The 20,000-nt window shown below is 33.3% G+C and overlaps 1 protein-coding gene across 1 annotated transcript in view; it reads right to left on the reverse strand.

Moving 5' to 3' along the window:
• Window positions 1-3,309: 3,309 nt before the first annotated feature.
• LOC106873615 (extracellular calcium-sensing receptor) overlaps window positions 3,310-20,000 on the reverse strand; it is a 20,216-nt gene continuing 3,525 nt past the window's right edge. Inside the window, exons 4-9 of the mRNA XM_089351415.1 lie at window positions 19,020-19,315; window positions 15,102-15,211; window positions 11,346-11,536; window positions 10,070-10,736; window positions 7,278-7,394; window positions 3,310-6,553 (exon numbers count right to left, since the gene is read on the reverse strand). Coding sequence (XP_089207541.1) covers window positions 5,544-6,553; window positions 7,278-7,394; window positions 10,070-10,736; window positions 11,346-11,536; window positions 15,102-15,211; window positions 19,020-19,315 — 2,391 coding nt within the window. The 3' untranslated portion in view covers window positions 3,310-5,543. The remainder of the gene's footprint in view (window positions 6,554-7,277; window positions 7,395-10,069; window positions 10,737-11,345; window positions 11,537-15,101; window positions 15,212-19,019; window positions 19,316-20,000) is intronic.

The following is a 20,000-nucleotide window of genomic DNA, read 5'->3' on the forward strand; positions in this document are numbered from 1 at the left end:
ATATGTCTGGTATGCTGTTATTGCAAGAGATATTAGGAGATTGCATGATATATCTATTTGGTAGAACTGTAGCCTTTAAATGCCTTTAAATCACCGAATCTGACGGTGTATCACATCGTGGCGTATATATTATTATTTATTTTAATGAGGGGATTAGTCTCAAATGCCCTATGTATATCTACTGTATATCCTTCCATTATACAGATTTGAAAAATCACACAAGCACACACACAATAATATTCGTTAATAATTATTTTGTGATGGTCTATGTATATCACGTTAAATAAAAATGGAACAAAATGGATCACATGGTCTATTATTATTGATACAATGATTTCAAACTTAAATTTCTAATCCCGACAATGTCAAAAAAAAAAAATTATTATGTTGTCAAGAAAGTTCTTGCGATTTTTAACCTTTACATTCAGATGCACATATCTCGGCTCAAACAAAACTTTATCAATCGAAATAAACACCATCAGAATCAACACACTTTTGCCAATGCAAACAAGTTTATTTATGACAGTAGCGTAAAAACCCTACGTTCTGGTGGCGATGAAGACGTTGAAGGCGTTTTTGCCATCGTCTTGTTTTTTTGAAGCATTTCTCACGCACGAAGTTGCCGAGGTGCTTGAAAAAGTAGTAGTCGGTAGGCGACAGGTCTGGTGAGTATGGCGGATGAGGCAGAGTTTTGTAGCCCAATTCGTTCAACTTCTGCAGGGTCAGTTGTGCGACGTGCGGCCGAGCGTTGTCGTAGAGAAGAATTGGTCCTTTTCTATTGACCAATGCTGGCTGTTGTTGTCGGAGCTTCTTATGCATTTCATCCATTTGCTGACAGTACTTCTCCGCCGTAATGGTTTCGCCTGGATCCAAAACGCTGTGATAGATGAGACCGGCCGCAGTTACCATGATCCCCTTTTGGTGCAACCTTGTTTTCGGGAAGTGCCGTGGAGCTTCGTCGGCGTCCAACTAGTGAGCTGAGCGTCGCCGGTTGTCGTAAAGAATCCACTTTTCATCGCAAGTCACAATCCGGTCGAGAAATAGGGCGTACTTGTTGCATAAAAGAAGGGAAGACGACACTTCAAAACGGCGTTTTTTATTTTTCTTTTTGGTTATCGTTCAATTCGTGCGGCATCCATTTCTCAAGTATTTTTGCTTTTCCAATCTCTTTCAACTGGTTGGAAATTGTCGTATATGTTACGTTTAATTCAGAAGCAAGATCTCGAAAAGTTGTGCATGGATTGGCTTCGACTAAGGCTCTTAGCTGATCGTTGTCAACATCCGATGGCCGACCACTACGCTTATCATCTTCAAGACTCTCGCCACCGTTGCGAAATTTCTTGAACCACCATTCTACTGTACGTTCATTTGTGGTTCCTGGGCCAAACGCATCGTTGATATCGTGAGCTGTTTCAGCAACTTTTCGGCCTAGCTTGAACTGGAATAAGAAGATTGTGCGAATTTGCTTTTTGTCCATGTTTTATTCAGCGTTCCGGAAAAATGGCCTAATTATTTACAAAGAAAAAAAGTAACACGATTAAATAGAGCAAAAAACGTGCTTTAAAGTGATATATAAAGTCAAAGTAATTTAACGAAAATTAATTTGAAAATACATCATTTAAAACCAAAATTTAAAATATCTTCTGTACAATAAGCCTCCACAAATGGATCACATATATTTTTATTTATACAATTGATAAGACATCTGATTAGGAAATAAATATTTAAAATTAAGTGATGTCTGTATACATACATATGTATATGCCTTCACACAATCCTCAGACTGTGCCCATATAGCATAACAAGCTACAAACAGAACGATAAAATGAAAGGAAAAAAACGAGAAAAGACGAGAATGAAGAAGACGTAAAAGGTGGAAGGCTGAAAAACCGGAAATGAAAAAGAAAACTGAAAAAGCAAGACGGGAGCATTAGAGTTATGTCCCCTTTGACCGTAAAGTCATAATGCTGGAAGAATAGTGGCCTAGAATCTGTAGTACAGCTACTCAAATTGGAGAGGTTGGTACTTTCCAATTTGCCAAAAATAACTTATCTATATGTTTACAACCACTTAAAATTTCAGAACTGGAATCCAACAGTGTGGTAGAGTTCTTAGATCCGAAAAGGATCTGTGTTCTTTCAAATCTGCATGGCTTACATTTTTTTATCCGTTGGAATATGGTGTGGACTTTTTACTTTATTGTATGTGGTGTGACGTTCGACTTCAAACCTCATACGTGGCTAGCCAACCAAGTGACTTTACTTTTGTCCCTGTGTCGGAAGGAAGATATATGGTTGGCATGGTTATATTTGAAGTTGCCTTCACATAGCCCGATGTAGCTCTTCTTTTCGGTTATATCATCTAGTGTTGCTGTAACTTCTGCCTCATATATGACGGCTTTAATCACGCATTCCTGGTCGAGTGGACAAGTTCCCGCGTCTCGACAGTTACAACTGGGAGTAGGCTCTTGGTGGTGTTTGCGTGTAATGATGCTTTGCATATTGGGGCAGTATCTATATGATAATTTAACTAAGTACCAGTTGAATATTTTTCTATACCTGTGGTTTTCTGGAAAATGATTGTATAAGAGAGACAGGAAACTTTACCTATGTTAGCTTTAACTGTAAGGGAAGGGGTGGCGAACCAAATTATTCTTCTAAGTCTATTTTTATTATTCCTATTATTTGAGGGTTATATATTAATTCATCCTTAAAGCCGCTATTAGCTACGGCTTTGTTGTAGCAGAGGGCTGGCATCTCAAAAATTTCTTTAGAGGAAGAGATGTTAGATACTCTGTTACTAATGTCAGCTATAAGGTTTTTTAAATAAGTACCACTTAAACACAATGGCTGATGTAATCGACTTATCCCCCACGACCGAAATTGCTGGCCTTGTGTCAGCAATTTGAAATCAATATTTTGCTCGTAGCCTGCTGAAAATGCCTTCGCAAGTCGGAACTGGCTTCCAAGCTATCGGTTGCCTACACTTGTGCTGGATAATATTTTCGTGCTGGTTTGTTGGGATTTAACGTTTAGGAATGTGCTCAACCTTTACTGCAGCGTGGGTGAGACTTCTAAAATTTTGTTGTTGAGAAGTTACTGTTTTATTCTCTCCTCCAAAATGTTTTCATTTTACAGCAGAAAGTAAATCATGATGAAACAAAACAACAAGAAAATCCTACAAAAATCACATTTACAAAGTGCGATATTTTAACCGTTATACAATCTGATACCTTGACAGAAAGAAATGCAATAAAATAAAATGCTTTCCAGTATAAAAGAGAAAAAAACGACGAAAGAAAGAAAATAATTGTATCAGTTTTTATTTTTCCACAAACAAATCTTTATTTATTTTTCTCCCGGTTTCAGAATCAACTTGCAACTAATCTTGACAAACTGAACTGCTGTCAGCGGAGTGTAAAACTGGCAACAGCTTGTTGTAGAATTTTCTAGACAACAACCCCACTTTTTCAATAATAGTCAAACTTTCTCTAGACATAAACGGATCTGATTTATAGACAAGCTATCGGTTGCACTTTAATGACAACCACACCTAATTATATCGACTGGTTTTGTTTATATTTATTTTAGTTTTGATTTTTTCAATGTTATCTTGTTTGATATGTTTTCTAAATTTCATTTTAACATCAATATACATGAAAATCATTTCAAGGCAACTCGTGTACTTGTAAGCATCAATTCAATACGCGCATGCCCAGACTTTCCAGATTCAATAATGGGGTTTCGTAATCTGGGATAGTTGACGGTTTTTTTTAATATATTTATTTCTTTATTTACGTAATTTTATTAGTTCAGGATAAATCGCTTTAATGGCACGTAAAATATTTACAGTTCAGAGAGAAAACTTTAGTTTCCATTCTCCCTTGTTACATGTAAATAACCTCCAGCACCGTTTCTTGTAGTGACTGAATAATTAATATCATCTGGAAATAAGATTTAAAACAAATGTTTATATGTCTTACAGTATTTGAGGGTACAGATTTAGAGGGGAAAGCTAGATTAGATGCCTTGATTTCACTGCAATTTTGAACAACATAAGTGACATATTGATCAGAACCTGAAATCAGATCGGATGTAAGGTTCGTTCTGTGCTAAAATTTACTCTTGTATAAGTTATACAGTGACTAAACGAAAAAATAAACAGAAAATGTTAGAAGATATGCGGGTAATTTAACCAGGTACATTTTCTCTAGTTATTTGGTGCATGAATGAATTAAAGTAAAATTGCTAAATTTCTACGCAGTTGTATAGTAGAATCGATAGAGCGCCAAATAAAATTCCCTTTGAAAATTAATTATGACCATTTACGTTTTTGAGTTAAATATTCTCCAAGTCTACTTTACTTTTAAGCGAATTGAATGAAATAAGCGTCTTATGTGGAAGAAAATACCCTGTGGTATTTGATTACACCCTTTTTATGCTTTGAGTTCAAATCCCGCCCTTACCTACTTTATCTTATGTCCTTCCGAAATCGATAAAACAAACCATCGATGTTAACAAATATACAGGGGTTGATCTAAATTAATAAATACAATTTGTTTCATTAGCTCAACTGAGATGTTATGAAATCATAAACTAATGTTGGCGTAGAAAACAGTTAAGAATTGTATCGTCCATTATAAGCTCAGTAATATTACAACAATGATGTATTATTAAAGTTGTAGCTCCACTGGACTAGCGCCTTGCACATACCTAATATCTACCACGAGAGAAAATGAAGATAATGAAGCACGAGAAAATGAAGTACGAGAGAAAATGAAGATAACTTTGCTAGTGCGAAGCATCAACTGTATTAAACAGACAAGAGACAAACTTAATCACAAGAATTCACGGATATTATGGTTCCTTTGTGTTTAAAATACGAAATATAATATATATAGTACGTTGATGAGTGGTGTAATGCAGGAGATAATTATTCAAATATCAAATCATTTGTTTTAGCTAAATATGTTTTTGAAATAATACTGATATGTATTATTTAGTCCTCGTAATTTTTCAACAGGTATTTTAGATAGCTTGAAAAGAGGATCGGGCCGACGAGTTTCGTCGTTCTTATGATCCACCAGAAATCCTGTAGCCTCTCGCTTCAGATCTACCAAATGATAATATTGGAATCTCGTTTGTCCTAGATAAAGCTCATGAGATAGCAACTAACTTAGAGCTTGTATTTGATTGGACATAAAGTGATATGTCGATTGGATTCACGGTAGTTTATAATTCTTACTTACCGGTGTAATATGGAGGATCTGAAAAAATAATACACTCTCATAATGATTTTAAGCATAGAATATCAACCTCATATTCATTATCCGGCAATCTCCATTCTTTTACTGAAATAAATTTTGAAGGGAATATTTCTTTTTAAATAGAAAGTAATTTGCTTCTAATTAATGAGTTTTGAATAGCAAGATTTATTATCCCGCCGAATTAAATGGCTCTCCCATATGTTGTATACTTTGTTTTAATTTATTACATAACAAAAAAATATCTGATAGCTAAATAAATTTATTGGGAATTCATATGTTAGTTCAGATTAATTGTAGATAGAGTTTCCAAAGATGATGCTTTTGACTGCTTCCGGATCATATATTCCATCGTTTGCATTCTCACAGCTTCTGTAGAGTTTTTCGTTGGTTGAAATATGATGATTCTCAGTTTGGGAATCAACATGAACACCAGCACAACTAGAGTATGAAGCTGGGCAGCTATACATATATAAGAAGAACATACGCCGTGGTTGGGTTCGTTAGCAACACCTACTGACACCAAAACCCATATTAGGAACAGTATAAATAATGTGAAATTAATTTGTCTTGCTTCGTTAAAGTTTTCCGGGAGTTTCCGTACGCGATACGCTTTGTAAATACTGCCAAGTATAAGAATTGTAAACCAAACGAAAGCTACGGCGTGTTGGTGGTACCAAGCTAGAGAACATCCAAGTGATACAGATGTGTCTTGAACAGTATAGAAATCCACGGTTGGTTGATGAAAATATGTTGATGCTGCTAATGAACCACAAATAATTAATTCGATTACCAAAAAGCATAATATCTGCAATCGATCTCGTTTACGTTTTTCTAAATGAAGATTATCAATTGTGGTCGGTTTAGCGTTGAAGATGCAAAGTATTCGATCCGTTTTAAAATATATAACTAGCACGGATGAAGACATAACAAAGGATAAATAATTTGGTTGCAACATACAGCGTGTATGAGTTGGCCGACCAATATAGACATATGGGGAAAATATAGAAAGGATCAAAGATACGAATAAGACATATGTCAGCTCCCGATTAGATCCTTTAACAATGTGACTGTGGCGGTATTTCACAAAGAATGATAATACTATTAATGTGAACAGGAGACAGCTGCTTGAGAAAAGAAGACTGCCGACAGCGAAATGTCCGTTCCAAGAAAGGAAATCTTGCGGAAGCTCTTCACAGGACGTGTAATTCTTGTTACTTCCCCATCCTGTTCCGAAACGTTCTGTACAGTTCAGACAAGACGCCATATTGTAGGCATTTGTAAATTGCCCTAAGTAAAGAGGAAAAAAAACAGTATTGAAAGTATTATTTGGCTCTGGTTAATTTTCATCAGAAATAACGAACGAAGCAGAATATATATATATATATATATATATATATATATATATATATCATAGATCAGGATTCATGTGAATCAGGCACTTAAATGGTAAGGCACCGGGTCGGGTCGACAAGTAAAATGTGTACACAACAAAAATAGAGGAATACTTATGCAGGTACCGAAGTATAGGCAGAAAGATATTCAGGTTATGTATACGATTAACTGTACCCGACTGATTATATCAATAGACCTGAGGCTAAACAAGAAACGTTCATTGTAATAAATGTATGGTCCATAATATACTTCGGATCTACGCGAGGAGCAGATTCCAAGACTGGTGAATAATTAATGAATAAATAGCAACAAATGGATAATATTTCAATTTACTGCGGCTGTTTCCAACGAATTTTCAATTGATTAATGGAAACATTACAGCATTAGAATAAACCGTTTCCATCAGGTGAATACATGAAACACAGCATTCAAAAACATTCAAAAACTAACGGGATTTGCATCTTCATGACTTTATGATCCTAGGTCACGGAATCATCACGGAATCATCCCAGTTGCGTACTGGGATGTATCTAATCGACAAGCCCCCTCCCTCAAAATTCTAGGCCTTGTGCCTAGAGTAGAAAAGAATTTTCAAAGAGATGAAATGGGCGAACAGTACCTTTACCACAGGGGACGCATGTCCAGCATTCCTTGTCCGATGCTAAAGCTAAGCGTGTCCCAGGTGGGCAGGGCTGGTCACAACGAGATATCACTACATCAGCTTCACCTTTCCATACTACAAAATGAAGAAAATCCTTAAATTAATGGATATTATACGTGTACATGCACACACACAAATACATATGTATTCATACACACACACACACACACACACGTGTGTATATGTGGATACGGTAAACTCACACGCACACATATATAAATATATATACTAGCTTACCTGTGTCATAAAAAATGACAAGGTTTTCAAAGAAATAATCTTAAACTATCTGATAAAGACATCGACATGACATACATTGCATGTATTTCATATGGACTTATATAGGAAGTAGAAGAAAAACAAGAGGTAGTGTGTGTGTGTGTGTGTGTGTGTGTGTGTGTGTGTGTGTGTGTGTGTGTGTGTGTGTGTGTGTGTGCGTGTGTGTGTGTGTGTGTTTACGTGTGTGTGTGTATGTTTACGCGTGTGTGTGTGTTTACGCGTTGTGTGTGTTTACGCGTGTGTGTTTACGTATGTGTGTGTGTGTGCGCGCCTTTTCTCATATTTTCTCCTATTCTATCGTCCCCTTTTAGCTTGAAACATACCATGTGACCACAAACTTAGGATTACATGAAGGCACCAGACGTGTTATAAAATGGAGTCGTTTTCGTCGCATGAAACCCTTAGCAGCTCATAAAAATAAATATCTAGAGATATGGAGATAATATGGAGATAGCCATCACACAGTAATTGCGAACAGTTAGTTCCCCATGAGAAGATGAGATAATTTCACGAACAAAAATCACTCCAAATGTCACCTGCCTTAAAAAAACGCGCTTATTGTGGACACGCATTTCTCCCACATTTAGTATCATCAGCACGACAGTAACTTAGAGTGGCCTCTGTATATACAAACGCACACACATTTATATATATATAAATACAAAGTTGGCCAAAAGTCACTCGACAGTAAATTAAAATTCCATAAATACTTAATAATCAATTTTATTTATTCATTCCAATTATGAATGTTTAATAATTGAATGCTTTGAGTTAAAATCACCGTTTTTTTTGTTTTTTTTTTTTCAAACATTTGTCTATTTATTAGCGAAGTCTCATATAAAATAATTTTTTTTCTTTAATCTTGGAATTAAATGGTCTTGATTTACTGTCATGTAAGTTTTGGCCAACCCTATATATATATATATATATATATATATATATATATATATATATATATATATATATATATATATATATATATATATATATATATATATATATATATATATATATATATATATATATATATATATATATATATATATATATATATATATATATATATATATATATATATATATATATATATATATATATATATATATATATATATATATATATATATATATATATATATATATATATATATATATATATATATATATATATATATATATATATATATATATATATATATATATATATATATATATATATATATAATATATATATATATATATATATATATATATATATATATATATATATATATATATATATATATATATATATATATATATATATATATATATATATATATATATATATATATATATATATATATATATATATATATATATATATATATATATATATATATATATATATATATATATATATATATATATATATATATAATATATATATATATATATATATATATATATATATATATATATATATATATATATATATATATATATATATATATATATATATATATATATATATATATATATATATATATATATATATATATATATATATATATATATATATATATATATATATATATATATATATATATATATATATATATATATATATATATATATATATATATATATATATATATATATATATATATATATATATATTATATATATATATATATATATATATATATATATATATATATATATATATATATATATATATATATATAATATATATATATATATATATATATATATATATATATATATATATATATATATATATATATATATATATATATATATATATATATATATATATATATATATATATATATATATATATATATATATATATATATATATATATATATATATATATATATATATATATATATATATATATATATATATAATATATATATATATATATATATATATATATATATATATATATATATATATATATATATATATATATATATATATATATATATATATATATATATATATATATATATATATATATATATATATATATATATATATATATATATATATATATATATATATATATATATATATATATATATATATATATATATATATATATATATATATATATATATATATATATATATATATATATATATATATATATATATTATATATATATATATATATATATATATATATATATATATATATATATATATTATATATATATATATATATATATATATATATATATATATATATATATATATATATATATATATATATATATATATATATATATATATATATATATATATATATATATATATATATATATATATATATATATATATATATATATATATATATATATATATATATATATATATATATATATATATATATATATATGTATGTATGTGTGCATGAGAGAAAGAGGATAAATTTAGAACTGTATTTATATTTTACGAAATTTCTTACCGATATCGTTCTGGTCCATAACTAAATATGAACAATTCCAATGTCCAACTTTTCTGTAGAACAAATGGCCGTCTTCTTTCTTTTGTATATTGAACAAGGAGAATGCTCCAGAAATATCTCCAAATTCGTTAAACTCAATAAAGCCGGACTGACCATCAAATTTTGTTTGTTTTATCATTTCAAATATTTCTTTGTTCGAAATAAACCTCTTCAGACAGGAACCGTTGCTGCACAGTAATTTATGTAACGCATGCGCAATAACATATACTGCGTCCAATACGAACGGTACTTTCTTCAACATTAGGTAATCGAACAATTCCCCTGATTTTCCACTCGACTGCAAATTACGAAAGCATGCTTCTTGAAAATTGCGGTGACCTATTTGAGGTATCTCATCATGTATCCAATTCGTTTCGTTTTGTTGAGTAATATTGGAACAAATGTGCTTAATAATGAGATATTCTTGAAACCAAGTATCTAACTCTGTGACGTCTTTTAAAGACAGGCTTTCCAAATATGATTGATAATCGGTTGGAGTTTCGGAATAAGGACGCAACCCCAGAGTGCCTTCAATAATACTGACATCAAGATTCAAAATTCTTTTATTTAATGTCCAACTTTCTGATGCGAAATATGTGATGTCCGAAAAATTGAATTCCTGAAATATCTACGTGGAAGAAAAACAAAAAAAAAACAGCATAATCATTATCGGCTTTTATATAAACAAATACTTATCTGTACACTTTAGAGAAAATGGAAATTTCAAGCAAATTTTTTCACCAAAGAGTATTTATGCCACAATTAAAACAAACAGAAATAGTATCGTACTAGGAAGTTGTTTAACCATAAAGAGAAAAATGAATCACATACATTTTAATATGTTCGGGCGTCTAAAGAGTCGAGCTAGCAGAATGGTTAACTTGCTGGGCAAACACTTAGCGGCATTTCGTTCATTGTTTTTCCCAGTTGGCTTTAAACGCCAGATCGATTCCAGCCTTAATTGAATATATTGGCGAAAAATTCCGACTATGATCAACTTGTTTTATACTTCCCTTGATTGTCTTCATAATTTTTTAATTAATAGACTTCTTAATCAACTAATCAGCTGGTCGAATCATATAAACTCATTATCTTCAGGCAAGGCACAATAGAAACAAAACAAATAAGATTCAAAGAATATCGTTAAGAAAATGACAAACGAAAGAAAAATAATTAGTTATTTTAAAAAAGTGATTCGGAGAGAATAAATTATGAGAATAAATCTTTTTAATGTTACCTTTAGCAGACGGTAGACTTCGTGTGGTGACGCAAAGATGATAAAGACCTTGCTCTTTGACACTATAGGATTACTGTTGATATATGCCATAATATCTTCAGCAACCTGCGGCGCGGAACTGTAACTGAATGTTTTTTTCATAGCAATTTTGATATCCACTTTAGCAGCCTCATATTCCAGCAAAGCTAAACCTACAATATATATATATATATAATAATAATAATAATAATAATAATAATAATAATAATAATAATAATAATAATAATAATAATAATATTAGGGATAAAATCCAAAATTACAGGTAAAAACTCAATTAAAATCAATTATTAAAAATTAAAATTAAATTAAGTTTCACACTATAAAATATATATAAATATATAGTATTAGGGAAAATAACCAAGGTTTATGAACTCATCGATGAAAATTCACTGTCACATATAGAAAAAATTTATAATTAAAAGTACAATAAATAAGTATAATATAATATAAAGTAAATATCATAAGACCAATATAATAAAATGACTACACGTGTTTCATAACCAATTTTCAAATAGAAAGAAATTTAAATCGATTAAAACTATCGAAAATCAATTCTATTCAAAAATATACCTAATCTTCAGGTCAAAATACAACAATAATAATAAATGAATGTATATATCAACCAACAATAAATAACAAATGAATGTATATAAAATACTCATTATATAAAGATAGAAAAATATTATTAAAATATCAAAATAATAACCATTCCATAATCAATCCTACATCCATTATAAAATAATCTAATAAGTATATTATATATAAAAAACAACTAAACAAACTTTTTCGTTTAAAATACAATTTGAACGAAGTTTAAGGTTAAAATAATAAAGATATTATTAGTACATATTTAAATGATGCAATATTTAAGCTAGGCTATTTATGATTAAAAACATTTATTTATAAGACGTCTAGTGAAAATATTCCGTATAGTATAGGAAATTAACATTAAAAGACTAGGTATTTATCACATAAAACAGTATTAATCGAAAATATTTCAACCTTAATCAAATCGATTTGTCACTTCCATTATAGCATTGAAATAATAACTATTAAAATCGAACTGCACTCTTCAAAACTTGCACTAAGAATAAGGACAAGGTAAAATTACTACCTGCTTCTATAGCAAGTTGATGGAGGTAGTTTATCTCGTCCACCTCCCACTTTTAGTTCATGCAATTGAAAAACCGGATTATTGATGGGATGACCCAATATATATATATATATATATATATATATATATATATATATATAGAGAGAGAGAGAGAGAGAGAGAGAGAGAGAGAGACAGACAGACAGACAGACAGACAGACAGACAGATAGATAGATAGATAGATAGATAGATAGATAGATAGATAGATAGATAGATATACATACATACAATGTTAATACGTCAATTACTGTGATATTCGTCCTGAGATAATATCTCTTATAGAAACACTTCGTTAAAAATACAATAAATATCGAAGGGAGACGAAAAGTCACAGGAGAAGTGACTGCGAGAACAAGCATTAATGCAATTGGGCCTCTTTAGGCTTTTTCAACGATGTGTACATGCGACCGTTCGAAAATAAGAATAAGTTACTTTCACCATTCTATATCAACCGAAATCTATTTCTTTCCATTTTCATTCAGCTGTTATCGATTTATTGCTAGTTGAACCTTCAGCATGATTTTTGCCGGCGTATCTGTACCAGTTGTAGCCTTCACTGTTCGTGTTGGCCAATTGTGGGATTGACTATGTGATCGGTAATGAGCTAATTAGCTCTCGTTATCTACACCAAGATGGAATTTGAATGCAAAGCATAAAGATTCTGCGAGGCATCTCCTCCAACTTCCTGCACAGGTCCTGATAGTTTATTTATCGACACCGAAAATGATAAACGACAAAGCTGACCTGACCTGACCTGACCTGACCTCAGTAACCAGAACGAACATTTGTATGGCATTATATCCGTCTTCCATTTAGTTGAATAAATGTGCTGACTTGTTTAATGCTTTTACTCGACATAAAGTTTTGTCATCAGTGCTGTGATGACGTCATTGCTTTTTGACATTCCTTGACCGCGCCTTTCGGTTCTATTAGCAACTCTAAGATAGGCGTTTCATTTAGCCTTCTTCTTCTTCTTCTTCTTCTTCAACTACTACTACTACTACTACTACTACTACTACTACTACTACTACTACTACTACTACCGCTACTGCTACTACCACTACTACTAATACTACATACTACTACTACTACTACTACTACTACTACTACTACTAATACTACATACTACTACTACTACTACTACTACTACTACTACTACTACTACTACTACTACAACCACTACTGCTACTACTACTACCCCTTCTTCTTCTCGCCCTCTTCCTTCTCCAACTTTTCTCCCCCTCTTCCTCATTTACAGTTTTAGTTCTCCATTCTTATCATCGCACGCTACACTTCTTCCTGTTGCTCTGCTCTTCCTTGTCGGATGTCTTCCCTTTCACTCCTCTACACCCTTCTCCCCTTCGCCTTCTGCTCTCCTACTTGTACAATTTTCCCCAACTCATCACTCACTCCACAGAATAACACCTCAACAATAAATTACACACATCCACAGCCACCACCATAACCGATAGAATTCATCATCCCTATCAGCACTAATTGTAGAGCTATAGGTGTAAGACTAGAAAACTTGCTTTACAACCACGTGATTTCAGGTTCAGCCTCACTGCAAACTACCTTCAGCAACTGTACAACTCTAGCCCCGGGGATGATCAGTGCCTTGTGAGTGAATTTGATAGACGAAAACTGTGCGGAAGCTCGTCTTCTCACTCGCTCACTCTCTCTCACTTTTTGTCTCCCCCTCTCCGTCTCCCCCTCTCCGTCTCCCTCTCTGTATGTATACGTGTGTGTATGTATGTATGTATGTATGTATGTATGTATATATACGTGTGTATATGTGTATGTATGTATGTCCCCCTTCACCGTTACACAACTGGTGCTAGTTTGTTTACGTCCCATAGCGGCTCAGCAAAAGACGATAAAATAATCTATTTGAAAGCAGAGTCCTCGACTCTGATAGGGTGCACTGCCAATTGATCTAATGTTACTAATTATTTAACTCAACTCAGCTGATCTAATGTTACTAATTATCTAATTTAAAGTCATCCGGAAATTGGGCCCTAGTTTGGGAGTTACAAAGTTTTGAGGAGTGTGAGACTATTGTTCCGAGATCTATTCTGACCCAGACTAGCAGAACTTTTCAGGGTTTGAGCTATGGATTACTCAGCATGTTATAGATGAAACTTCAAGCCCTAACCGTCACTGATTTGTGAAGGCCTTGGGAAAAGTAAACGCTAGGGATGTCAACCACGAGAACAAATCAAGAAATGGAAATTTGAAGGCGCTCCGTTGCTCTCTGCGCTACCCTGCCGGCAGGGTAAGTGGGACCCTCAAGCCCTGTAAGACAATTCAAATAGGAAAAGGCCTCTCTAATGCAAAACACAATTTGCCGTCTTAGCCCGCTGAATCAAACCTGAAAGTCAAAAGAGTGAAATTGGATTGCTTGAACTGATTTTTCAGTTTAAAACACCTAAGCATAGACAGGAAGAAAAGTCCTACAGCGCCAATGATTGGTTTACATAATTACTTAAGGGTGTGCGACTGTTCTTAATGATCTTCGGACACGAGGAAATGGCGATCAATTATTTAATTAGTGAACTACTTACCGAGACGTCCGTAATTGGTGTCACTACCAAGTAAGGATACATATGTCCAGTTCAGATGTAGAAGGACGTCAATCATTGCTTTCACTTGGACCCAGTCGCTAGGTACTAACCTGGAGAAAGGAAACACATGTATTACCTGTTAGAGGACAATTAATTCAAGGGAGATAACCATTTCTTCATAGTATTTCACAGGATCCGAAGTTTGAATTTGAAATTAAAGAATAAAGAAGGAATTTCATGGAAGACATATTATTATCATTATTACTACTGCTGATGCTACTACTACTACTACTACTACTACTACTTGGGGTCCATGTTTTAAATCGCGTTTAGTCATCCACAGCAATCTTTTTTCTCTGTCTGTCTTATCTTCAACATCCCTATAAAATTGTCCCATGCATTCTTTTCTTTACCCACCTATTTTCAGGTTCATACTTATTGGGTGAGTGGCTCAAAATGATGAAAGTTTGGTCTGATCATCTTCAAACATACATAAATATATACATAGATATGCGACTGTGTGTGTTTGCGTGAGTGTATTTGTGTGTGTGTGTGTGTGTGTGTGTGTGTGTGTGTGTGTGTGTGTGTGTGTGTGTGTGTGTGTACAGCGATGGATTCGAGGGTTTCGTTTATTTAGGAGTTGCTTTCTTAATTTCACTGGCGTATAAATACCATAATGGTGATACTTAAAAACAAAAAAAAATTATCTTATCGAAATTACAACTTTCCCGATAAGCTTGTGGTTATATTATTTATATCCTACAACGAACTGCAGTACGTTTTATTCACCTGTCATCATTGAAAGACGTTCAAAACACTTCTCAAATTCTATGCAATATTTTCTATAAGTATTTCATTTTGTTCCCTTTCTTTTTCATATGAATCGACCCTCGTCTGCGTGTGTATAGATCATGGTATACCTATGTGTGTAGACACGCGTGGGTATATACATACATACATGTATAAATACATACATAGACATGCGACCCTGTGCGTACAGTGATGGATTCAAAGGTTTCGTTTATTTATGAGTTGATTTCTTAATTTCACCAGAGTATAAATACCTATAATGGTGAGACTTCAAAAAAATTTTTCAAATTAAAAAAAATCTAACTTACAAATCTCCCGATAAGCAAGCTTCGTCAGACACTTACAAAGCTTAATTCATTTCAATTAAAAAGCATAGATAAGCAACGCATTGTAAGTCACACTATAATTTGCGACAAAATGTATCTATCTGCACGCAGGGTAATCATCACCACTCCGTTGCCTTTTTTTCATTATTCTTTAAAGTCAATGTTATTGTTTAACCCCTGGACATCTCTTATAGAGCAAAGCTATGATCAGAGGTATTCCAGCCTTGACCATCGGAATGATGTGTATGTATATCAAGGACTACAGTTTCAAATGTGTTCTTTTCTGAGATGCTTGGGTGTGAATTGATGGAGATTGAGCTATCATTTCTAGAAAATCGAGTGACAGCGTAAAACTCTTCCCGTTCATTTTTTAGTTTCAAAAGTAAGGAAAGATTTATCATTCAGCGGTGAACTGACTGAATCGACGGAGGGGCGGATAGAATGTCTCGTGGTATTTGCTCTGACAATCATCGAGCCGAGTTCAAATCACACCAAGGGCAACTTTACCTTTCTTCCTTTCAGAATTAATAACAAACATGTGTCATTCAATGGCGAGGATTTGCCGAAATTTCAAGAATTTTGGAATGGATAATTTGTAGTATTTGTTCGGGTTCTTTGTGTTTCGGGTTCAAATTCCGCTTTGGCCTACTTGACTGATAGTGTTAATCGATTGCCCAGTTTGACAACAGATTGGCATCTTGGATACCTTTAGTGGTATCCACTCTGTTGCAAGCATTAAGGCCAGTTCTTCGGTTTGGGGATACTTTTCTCCCTTGGTCCTACTAGTCTCAAAGGCCCCGTGAAGGATCATAGCCGCTGCATGCTGTCCTGGCTAAAAAAAAATTTTAATATCAGATACACAGGCTTATCGCTAAACTGCTAAACACATCTACAGCACTGCAGAACACTACAGTATCAACACACAAAAAGGTCTATCCCTCCATCAGTTCACACACATCAACATTAAATATCTGATGCATATAAAACCTCGTAAATAGTGAGGTGGTACTAGATTAACTAATATATCCTCGGCTATTTTACCTCTGTACGGTTGAGATATTTCTACATAATGGAGACTGTTTTACTGAGATCGGGTTTCCATGTCTGCAATAGACACACAACACAAGCATTTGTGCCGAGAGTTGTTTTTTAAACACTGAAATATTTAAATCGTTTACTTTATTTATATCAGAAAAATAAAATCGACAAAGAAAATCCAATGAATTCTGATATTATTTATATTTTGTCTGGCTTTGAAGACAAAATAGACTGGCGCAGTCTCCTTACTGGTTTCAGTTGTTCCTAGTCACTCAGAAATTATTTTCAACTACAATATTTTATGAGTGTTTCACTTGTTCTGTAGAAAATAATATTTAGTTGGAATGTGAGGCGAGGTGAGGGAATATTGTATGGTACAGAAAGGAATGGTAAGTTAGAAACAAAGGCAGGTTTAATAAGACATATAGTGGCTTAAGTTATGTGTGTTATGGGAAATTATCAGATAAGACGAGAGAGAATTTTTAACGGAGCGAACAAAACACAGAGTCGATGCTGACTCAGGCGTCGTCAGAGAAACGTGGAATCTTGAATGACGAGTTCGACTGCAGATTACCCCGATGTCCACAACTGCTTTCATAGCAGGTCAATGAATATATTTCGACTAGTTAGAAAAAAAATTAAATCTACCCCCAAAATAAAACATTGATGTCCAAAACATGAGAAGGTATATTGGATAATATAGCCCTTGATGCAATATATCTCTGGAAAAGGCTTGAGGTTCATGGCTGGAATGCTTTTTATTGTAGATAAATTTCATTAGTGCTTAGGTCTGTCATGATTCCTAGAACACATAAGGCTCGAGCATCCCTTGGTTTCTATGACGTATAAGTGGCTGAGTCTACAACCATTATCCCCGCAGAATGGAACGCCGATCCAGGCCAAAGTTATCACTGGAACTCATTTATGGCTGAATGAAATGGAACAAAGTGAAAAATGGAGGATTTTGCTCAAAAACACATTGAACCGCCCGGTCAGGTATTCGAAACCACCATTTTATTATCAAGTAAACATATGCATACATATATACATGCAAGAATATACACACACATAGATGGACAGACAGATAGATAGACAAGATAGATAGATAAGACGGTAAGCTGGCAGAAACGTTAGCACGCCGGGCGAAATGCTTAGCGGTATTTCGTCTGCCGTTACGTTCTGAGTTCAAATTCCGTCGATGTTGACTTTGCCTTTCGGGGTCGATAAATTAAGTATCAGTTACGCACTGAGGTCGATGTAATCAACTTAAGCCCTTTGTCTGTCCTTGTTTGTCCCCTCTATGTTTAGCCCCCTTGTGGGCAATAAAGAAATAAGATAGATAGATAGATAGATAGATAGATAGATAGATAGATAAATAGATAGATAGATAGACAGGCAGGCACACACACACACACACACACACACACACACACACACACAATCACACAAAGAGATAGATAAAGGACATTCGAGGGGTACTGAAAAGTTCCTGGCTTTGTGTAAAAAAAAATACAGGTGGATCAGTTAATTATGATTTTATTCAACGTGTTCCCCTCTCAGATTCGAACACTTATTGCAGTGGTCTTTCAATTTTTCTAATCACTGTAAAAGACCTCGGAACGCTGAGCCTCCAAGTAGGCCGTTCGCAATAACCCTTAAAGCCAGGAACTTTTCAGGACCCCCTCGTAAATGTTAAAGAAACAGAAAGCAGAATTGGCAGTAAGTGCTATGTCTCACAACTCACCTGAAGAACGAAGTAAACTCTGTTTTATCACTGAGAACTTGACTCGATGCAGAATAACTAATCTGAGGTAGCAGAACTGTGCTAAAGATGGTTGAAGTTACCAACGATTGGTCAGAGTTTGCTGGTCCAACAACGGCAATAACTGACTGTTCTGACATCTTAAACTGCTGGGCGGTGTCTGCATGGTTGCTGGTGTTCGGCGAAGATTTGTAGGATTTGTCTGGCGTCACTGGATAATATGGGACTCTTCCAGGTCTTGACAGAAAATCAAAGGCGGCTTCAACTCCTCGGATTAACTCCAATAGATGAGATTGAGAAATGTAAAGAAAAGTATATATATATATATATATATATATATATATATATATATATATATATGTATGTATGTGCGTTTCTGTGCGTGAGTTTGGTTTCTCTATAATGTATACATATCATAAGCACACACACACACACACAAGTATGTCTGAATGAATGGACAGATGGATGGATGTATCGGAACGATGTAACTCGAATCAGGTAAACATTTCAATAATAGTGAGCAAATAATGTAGTAGAAAACCCTTTGAGTAGAAAAAGTCGATGTCGTACATATATGTGCGCGCGTACGTACGTGCTCGTGTTTATGTGTGTGTGCGTGTGCGTGCGTGAGTGTGTGTGTGTGTGTGTGTGTGTGTGTGTGTGTGTGTGTGTGTGTGTGTGTGTGTGTGTGTGTGTGTGCGTGCGTGTGCGTGTGTGTGTGTGTGCATGTGTATTTAACGCTGAATGTAATACCGGAAGAAACGCTGTTAAGCATTTTCTGCGCCGTGCTAACGATTCTGCCAGCTCACCGATTATCACTTGATAATCCTTTCAGATTTAAGCACAAGGACAGAAATTTTAGAGGAAGAGATTAGTCGATTGCATCGACTTCAGTATAAGGCTGGTGCATTATTTTATCGATCCTGAAAGAATGAAAGACAAAGTTGACCTCGGCGGGATTCG

The sequence above is a fragment of the Octopus bimaculoides genome, chromosome 4 (genome assembly GCF_046866305.1).
Source record: "Octopus bimaculoides isolate indiv1 chromosome 4, ASM4686630v1, whole genome shotgun sequence".
In the NCBI taxonomy this organism is placed as follows: domain Eukaryota; kingdom Metazoa; phylum Mollusca; class Cephalopoda; order Octopoda; family Octopodidae; genus Octopus; species Octopus bimaculoides.